The sequence below is a fragment of the Malania oleifera genome, chromosome 11, assembly GCF_029873635.1.
Source record: "Malania oleifera isolate guangnan ecotype guangnan chromosome 11, ASM2987363v1, whole genome shotgun sequence".
NCBI classification, from domain to species: domain Eukaryota; kingdom Viridiplantae; phylum Streptophyta; class Magnoliopsida; order Santalales; family Ximeniaceae; genus Malania; species Malania oleifera.
Genome location: NC_080427.1, coordinates 72,800,098 through 72,809,001, shown reverse-complemented (window position 1 = coordinate 72,809,001; position 8,904 = coordinate 72,800,098). Strand labels below are relative to the sequence as shown.

Below are 8,904 nucleotides of genomic sequence, written 5' to 3'. Positions count from 1 at the left end.
ACAACCAAAAAACAATCATTACTGTATGCTAGAAATGGGTCATGCCCCCAATCAAAAATGAAGAAGAAGAATCAAATGTTGTCTTCGTTCACGTCATTAAACCGAGGACCAGCAGCAACCCATTATTGACTATCTGCAACATGGAAGGTTTCCTGAATATCGTCGTCACAGGACAGAGTTGCGATGACATGCCGCCTGATACATATACTTCAAAGATACATTGTATCGAAGATCCTTCCTCTGACTCTTCTTATGATGCTTAAGCGGAGACGAGGTGAAGCATGCTTTATAAGAAGCTCACTCTGGAATGTATGGCGCACATCAATCCAAACCGAAACTTCACCATAAAATCAAAAGGATGGGGTACTATTGTCCCACGATAGTGCATGATTCCATGGAATATGCTAAGACCTGTCAAGCATGTCAATTACATGCAAACTATTTACCTCAACCACTAGAGCCACTACACCCCACTGTAGCATCCTGGCCCTTTGAAGCATGGGGCCTCGACTTGGTCGGACCACTGCCAAAGTCCTCCCTTGGCCACCTATACATACTGGCAGCTACAGATTATTTTTCTAAATGAGCCGAAGCAACCCCTCTTAGAAAAGTGAAGAAGGAGCACGTTGTGAACTTCATCAGGACCCACTTGATTTACAGTTATGGTATTCCCCAGTTCATCGTTACAAACAATGGAAAACAGTTCTACAACAACTTGACGAACAGACTCTGCGAGAAGTTCAACTTCAAGCAGTACAAGTCTTCCATGTACAATGCTCCTATTAATGGGTTGGCCGAAGTGTTCAACAAAACCCTTTGCAACTTACTACGCAAAGTGGTCTCTAAGAAAAAACCGGATTGGCATGACAGGGTTACCAAAGCATTATGGGCATTCCGCACAACTTATCAAACACCTACCCAATCAATGCCCTATGCCCTTGTTTACGGCGTTGAAGTTGTGCTCCCACTTATGAAATAACTACCATCGTTGTGCATGGCGATCCAAGAAGGTCTCACTAAAGAAGAAAATGCACGCCTACGATTGGAAGATCTAGAGGCTCTAGATGAAAAAAGACTCCAAGCACAACAGCAACTAGAGTGCTACCAAGCTCGACTCACCAAGGCCTTTGACCGCAAAGTCCGCCCGTGGTCATTCAAAGTTAGAGACTTAGTCCTCGCGGTACGACAACAAATCAATCTGAAACACTGGCTAGGCAATAAGCTTACTTATAAATGGGATGGTCCATACTTGGTAAAATGAGCGTACACAAACAATGCTTACATGCTACTCACCACGAAGGCATTGGCATTGGTCCAATAAACAACAAGTTCTTGAAATGCTACTACACATAAGGCTCTACTTTATGTCCAAAATACTCCTGGCCCGCAAAAGTATAAACTGTGAATGGTCAAAAAAAAATGCGTACGGCAAGTAAGGTAAGGAAGAATAATCCAAAGCAGTCGAGTGCTGCTTCAACATTTTCGGCAACAGCTACTACTCTATCAATCTTTGCAACACCGAAGGTTGTTCCTTTTCAACCTTGTTGTCACTAGCTGTCCACGATGTCAAAGTTAAGCAACCTACCAACTTCAATTTTTGATCGGTCTTGCTATAAAAGAAATGGGTATGGAAAAAGAAGCAAGCTACTCAGACTCATTCATCCTAACCATCCTTCCTTATCATCTCCTTCTTTATTCCGTTAGCCAAGGTGACTCTCACTGTAAAAATGAGGCCAAATCAACCAATGGTGCAAACTACAAGGGGAAACACAAGTTCATCAACTCCTAGATGGGCACTTCAAAGGGAACAACTGGAGATCCTAGAGGTGGCATTTCATTACAAGGGGGAACTTCCTTCCCAGGAGCTAGTATACTTGCTCACAACATAGCTCCGACCATATGGCCTAGTCAAACCAAAAGATGTACGCCTCTGGTTCGAGGATCAAAAGAATCACAAAAAGGGGCCAGTCGAAGGGACCACAAGTCGAACCCTACTGACCATTGATCTCACTATTGCTACTACTACTCCACTGACCCTTGATCTCACCACTTCCATTATTGCCACACCGAGTAGTTCCTGCACCACTACCTCGACTGCTGCTCCTCTTGCCGCTGCTTTCATCATCAATGCTCCGGAAGTGGAACTTACCACCTTCATCGCTTTAACAGGTTCTAGCATATATACTACTTGTGCCGCTACCAACACAACGAGGGTTTCTTGCGATCCTAGCCTGCACTACCATCTTTAGCAGGTTCGTTTTGCACTATGTCAAACGTACTGGCATCCAAGAGGCAAATCGTTACTAAGGGGATGACCTCCAGTCATTTTGAACATCCTAACCACTAGCCATCAAGAAGAGAAGGACACTCTTCTTCTCATGCCGAAGAAGGAGGTACCCTTTAGCTTTTCTCGGCTTATGCCGATGACATTGCTGGAGTCTATAACCATCAAACAAGATCCAGAGCAAGTAGCAGTGACACTACAAGCACTTTGACCAATGCTGGTGTTGACCTAAGTGTTAGACTTGAACCCCCACGCATCCATCAAACAGAGACATGAAGGATTTGATTTGTCTTTATTTATTTGAAGGATGTAAAAAAAAAAAAAAAAAAGGTAGCCTCGTAGAAAGATACTCATCGGTCGTACCTTATTTACCCCTGAAGTAAATTTAGGGCATGAGACCACTTGGGCGAAGCAGTGAGGAGCCGAAAACTCGAATCCATGACCTCTTAGAGGCACGACAGGCTCGTTGCCACTAGGCCACCGACCCAAGCGGTGACCAAGGAGGGAGAATAATATCATTTAAAGCAAAAGTGATGGAGAGACAGACTACAGGTCTTGAGTTCTTCTTAATAGTGCATGACCCCAGCATCTCAAGCACCAACCTCACTCAAATACTGCATGGGCAGAGAAATCCACCACGCGTTTTTGCCATCAACCAATCAAGATTGCCCACGGGAGTTAGCAAATCTATAGAACTTCAAGACTCGATTCGCATTAATTGCGTCACAAGTTGTGCGCCACACGAAGACTTGAAGTGAGGGCATTTGTAAACACTAAAATTTTGAAAAAAAAAAATGGAAGAAAATAAAGAATATATATATATTTATATATATATATATATATATATATATGTATACACTTCGTAGGAATATAAGTGACAAAAAAATACATATGTATAAAAATACGCCCTCTAGGCGTACAAAAATACAAAGATACAAAATTCAAGGAAAATCACACTCGGCGCCGGATCTGCAACTTTCGTCAAAAGCATTGCCGCTGAAGTTGAGAAAGCCATCACCAAAATTGAAAGTTCGCCGGATCTGCAACTTTGGTCAAAAGTACCGCCGCCGAAGTTGAGAAAGTCGCCACCAAAATTGAAAATTCGCCGAATCTGCAACTTTCGTTAAAAGAACTACCGCCAAAGTTGAGAAATACCACCGCCAAAATTGAAGAGATCACTAGATCTGTGACTTAAACTGAAAATGCCACCACCAAATTTGAAAATTCACCGGATCTGCAACTTTCATTGAAAGTGTCGCTGCCAAATTTGAAAATTCGCTAGATTTGCGACTATGGTGAGATCAGATTTCGCCTATAAATACTTAGGCCTCTCACTGAGCCAAGGCATCACAACAGAATGAGCAAGAGAGAGAGAGAGACATCAAGCATAAAAAAAAAAAAAAAAAGAATAGAGAAAGCTTGCGAGCTTACCGCCGGGCGAAATCAGCTGATTCGCCTTCTTGATATCTCCATAAATCTTTAGAGCCTTCGATTTCATCCTCAACGGCAAACATCCTTGCACCGAACCAGTTCGCCACTGAAGTCTCTTCCATCAACTCCTTTCACCTTCATTGACTCCATCCAACCCTTTCAGAAGGCTAGAGTGTGCACTGGTCACTAGCATTTGAATTGGGTAGCATAATTATTCTTTTTTTGGGTTTCTGTAAAATTATAGGAGATGGTGCCCACTTAAAAGCTTGCCTTCATCATTTCCTCCATCATATCTCTCTCTCCATCCCCTCTCTCCCACACTCCATGTAAGGTAGCCTCCATTTTGACCAAAGGAGGGACCCCACCCCACCCCCCCCCCCCCCCCCCTCCAAGCCCACTTGCCCCATTTATTCAATCTAATATATATATATATATATATATATATACACAAGAAGGGATAAAAGCATCACACTCAAAAAAAAAAAAAAAAAGTCCAACTTCACGACCAAAGTTTCACCTACAAAATCGTCTTTGGCACCGAAGTAAAGACTCAAACAAGATTTGCTCCACCAGAGATCAAGCTACTACAGCCCTCGACGGAATCTCAAAAGAGGATTAAATAGAGAAAAAAAAAAATCAAATGTCGTATCTGTAAAATTTTAATTTACATTCTATTGTGTAATTTTATAGTTTATATTTTCTTTTATTTTCTTTTTGCATTTTTCATCACCCTACGAAGTCCAAATGGTGCGAGATTTGTAGCAAACAATTATATATTATAGCAATGCAATATTATACGATATTATGATCAATTTTGTCACCATTTTTAATATAATAAAATTATATTATTAGAAATAAATAATACTATTAATTTGTATAGATTTAGCATACATATTATAATAACTTTTTTTTAATGACGTGAGAACAGCCACCGACGAGCTCTTTTGGATCTCCCGGTGCGGTACCAAATCCATGGGAGTGAAAATGTTACCGCTCGTCCATTAACGCACCCCTTGTAATTCATCATGCAAACCACAAGTGGGGAATTATTGTAGATATCATTATATTACACTTACACCATATTATAAATTAAAGTATGTAATTATATCCTTTTACAAATATAATAAGGAGTATATAACTAATAATACAATATATTATATAATATAATTTAACATATATTTTATTATAACAACATACCATGGGAAAATCTCAAACATTAAACTTCATTTTCTGCTAGATAAAATAGAACTCTAGTTTGGAGGACTACATGGATGACACAGCACTAATCAAATTTCTTAAGCAAAAAAATAAATTATTTTTTGTTTTACTTGTCATCATCATAAATTTCATCATAGTATGTTATGATATTATAATAGGAAGGCCTTTATACCTATCCAACCAAAATAAATAGTGAGGATATTTAGTCTCACAAAAAATAAAAAGTCGAAGAAAATAAAAATATTCATAAATGAGTATATGAATTGATCGACTTTTCATATTTTGCAAGTAAAATTACCAATTACATTCTTTTCAAAAAGAAAAAAAAAATACCTATTACATAAGCTTTTTGGCTCCCAAAACGTAGGAATGCAGTGTATGAAGTATTGTTTCTCAAAAATCTCGAAAGATCCTAGGAACTAATAACTGTGATCTAAGTGAGACTTTAGGTTTGTATTGAAAGCTGGATATCCAATATAATTCTTGTATTCAAAATTTTCCATGTATGTCAACGATTAATCCATTCATTCACTTAAAATTTATGAGGTAAAATCTCAGACCCAACTACTTCCTCTTTCAACTATCTCTTGCGGGTCAATCACGGTATTGTTCATATATATATATATATATATATATATATATATATATATATATATATATATATATATATATATTCCCATCTCACTTTGTCTGATTTCTTGCACAAAATAGCTACTTTCATTCAAAATAATAATAATAATAATAATAATAATAATAATAATAATAATAATAAGGCATTCTTTTCAGTGCCAGCTCCAGATAAAAAAATCAGAATTTTGGCATTCTCGTTTCAACTCTAAGATCATGTTTAATTTGTGCAATGAAATGAAAATTTTAATAAGAAGGGTAACAGAAAAATGAAGTGATTAATTGCAGTATTCTATTCTCCTGTTCCATTCTATACTCACCTACCAACATGCCATGAGTTGCTTCCTGTCGATTCACCTTTGAAGTGTAACAGATCAATGTATATTTTCACTTAAATGTATAACAGTTGGTATGATTTCCATATCTACATCTACAAAATAATACATAAAAAGGAGCATGGAGAATTAATACAAAAAAAAAAATCCAATAAGGCCTCAATTTTCAGGAACTCTTGTTCAAAACCCAAGAAGCCTCGCCATCGAACTGCCATAAGCCATATTCTTCACAAACTGTATATCTCTCTACAAAGGATGCAGTGGGAGGAGACTAATCGGCCCATCACACTTCCTTCTTCAATTCTCGTGTTTCTGGTTTCCCTATTCCACAGGTGCACCCCATAACTTTCCAGACTGAGTTGAACCAGCTTTGCTTCCACCCATTTCGAATCAAACCGGCTATGTGGCTGACGGAAATAGCTACCCACCCGCGTCCAATCAACTGGGTAAAACGCCATGGGCGGCAAAACCCTAACGGAGTACTCCGCAGGCAGCCTTCTTGCCGTTCTCTCCACAACCCTAGAAACCAGGTAAGGGCCATTGTGTCCCCACCTGTTTCCATCAAAAGTTGAGGCAAACTCCTCAATGAACTGGTAAAGAAGTGGATGGTTCTTCTCAAAGACCAGAACTGCGTTGTTTAGTCTTGTCCAGTTTCCAGCCACGTTCACACTTTGCGCTCCGATCGAGTTCCGCAACCCCGAAAAGTCCCTGAGAACTATGAAGTCTGTGTCCAGGTAAATGCCTCCATACTTGTACAGAATCGCAAGTCTGAGGAGATTGGATAGGTTTTGGGCTAATGGGATCTCTCCCGGTTCCTTTCTCCCGCTCGAGATCTCCTCGAACCAGGCTTCGGCAGAGGTGTTCTTGAGCAGAAAGGACAAGTTTGGTGTGGCTGCCATTAGTCTAAAACCCTTCCCGACGAGCGGTTCCAGCATGGCACGCCCGCGCCCGGTGTCCAAGGTTTTCGACAGAATTACGAGGCATCCTTGAGGGTGGGCTTTGAATAGGCTTTCCACGGTGAAGAACTCTCGCCTTCCGAAGGACTTTGCCGGGGAAATCCATGTCATAAAGAATCGAAGGGAGCAACCTCCGTTGAAAAATTCCCGCAGCCGGTGATCGAACTTCGGTGCCAACCCGTGCCACTTAAGAATCTCAAGCTCCTGCAACTTGTTCCTGAGCTGCCCAATCCCTTCTTCCCCAGTGACAGTAACGGGAGAAATCAGAGGCTTCTGAACTTCCCTATGAGCTTCGGTGTTAACCCCTTCTATCCGCAAAAGCAGCGGTTCGCATGCCGAATCTAGATTCCTTTTAACTCTGAAGGCCGAGGAGTATAGAGAAATATTGGATATGAAGCTGGCAGCAGAGATGACGACGATGAAAACAGCAGCAAAGGTGACTGTTGAGAACAAAGACGATTTGGAATAGCTGAAATACTGTAAATCAAGCATTGAGAAATGCTGTGACGAGGGGAAAAAATTGAAGTGGAAAGGAAAGAAGGGTGGACTGAATTGGCGTCAAGAGGGGGCTTCTAATCTAATATGTAAAAAATTAGATACGTGTGCGTTTTGGTCAATAGACTATAGGCGTTTAGTCTGGGGTTTTAGAGCTGAAACTTTCAATTTTGTACGCGGGTTTGGTAAGAGTTGTACTGCGATAGTCCTTCAGAAGGATAGAATATAGACATATATAAATGGCAGCTGAGGTCGTCGACGTATTAAATTAGAATCGTGTAATTCGTGTTCTGTCTAGTATATATAATTGCGTTATATGACACTCGGTGATGAATTCGGAATGGGGATAGGAGTGTCTTCTACATCATCCTACACGACACGGGGGAAGGAATTTATTTATTTATTTTCTTTTTATGTTTGATTATCAAGAAATGTAAAAAGCAATACCAAAAAATCTATTGAATTAATGGATTTTTATTTATTTATGTATAATAAATATTTCGCTCTAAAATTTTTAATAATAGTAAAATAAACTCTCGGACACCATCGTTTCAAATAATAATAATAATAATAATAATATTAAAATATATTTTAATTTTTTGTAGTATTTGGTATGAGGAGAAGTATAATGGAAAATAAGTATCTTTTTTATTTTATTTTCATTTTATTTTCCAATCTGTTGAGAAATCACAATAATCATGGCAAGATGTTAGGCAATCAACAATCAAGGAGATTGGCAATCACACAAAATCAAACAGTTCACCATTCCATAGGCTCCTCTACATATTTGTAACTATCTAATTTAATGCTTTGTCTCTCCAATCCCTGTATAAATACCCATGTACAGATTCATTCTATACACACAATAAAATATAAAATTTTCTATTGTACACCTCTTGATTCTCTCTCTAATTTTCACATGGTCCACTCTCCAGGTAAACCTTATCCTTTTGCTCATATTGGCACCATAACCAACTTGATGTCAACAATGCCTTTCTCAATGGTGATTTGGATGAAGAAGTATACATGCAACTCCCTCCAGGATTTGGACAAAAAGGGGAGACTCGAGTCTGCAAACCCAACAGATCCTTGTATGACCTCAAACAAGCTTCGAGGTAATGGTGTCACGAGTTAAGTTTGTTCAGGGCATTATGCTTGCCTATGACCGCTTATCTCATGTGCTTGGGATGGGTTTCCATCATGTAAATACTAGTGTAGGGTTATTTTCTACTAGTAGTATCTTTGTATGCCAAATAAGGCAGTGTGACTCCTCGGTCACTTTGATGTTTCCTAGTACTAGGATGATAATTACATAAAATCTCTTTAGGGAAGGGTGAGTGTTCAACAGTCATTGTAAAACTCACTAGCTATTGTGAACGTGTTAAACCTACTTGCCTCCTTCACTAAGCACACAATGTCAACGGAGGTGTTGTTAATGAATTATGTTTGCTTCAATGTTTACTGCTTGCTTGCCACAACTTTCATGAATGGATTAGTGTTTCCGCTACTATTTGAATGAATGTTAATGAAAGTATTTCGTGAATGAATGTTGGTAAAT

General features: G+C 39.3%; 1 protein-coding gene across 1 annotated transcript; it reads right to left on the bottom strand.

The window, feature by feature from the left end:
• Window positions 1–5,918: 5,918 nt before the first annotated feature.
• LOC131168022 (uncharacterized) lies at window positions 5,919–7,435 on the bottom strand. The gene has a single exon (XM_058127170.1). The coding sequence runs from the start codon at window positions 7,341–7,343 to the stop codon at window positions 6,123–6,125; it is 1,221 nt and encodes a 406-aa protein (XP_057983153.1). The 5' UTR covers window positions 7,344–7,435; the 3' UTR covers window positions 5,919–6,122.
• Window positions 7,436–8,904: the final 1,469 nt, after the last annotated feature.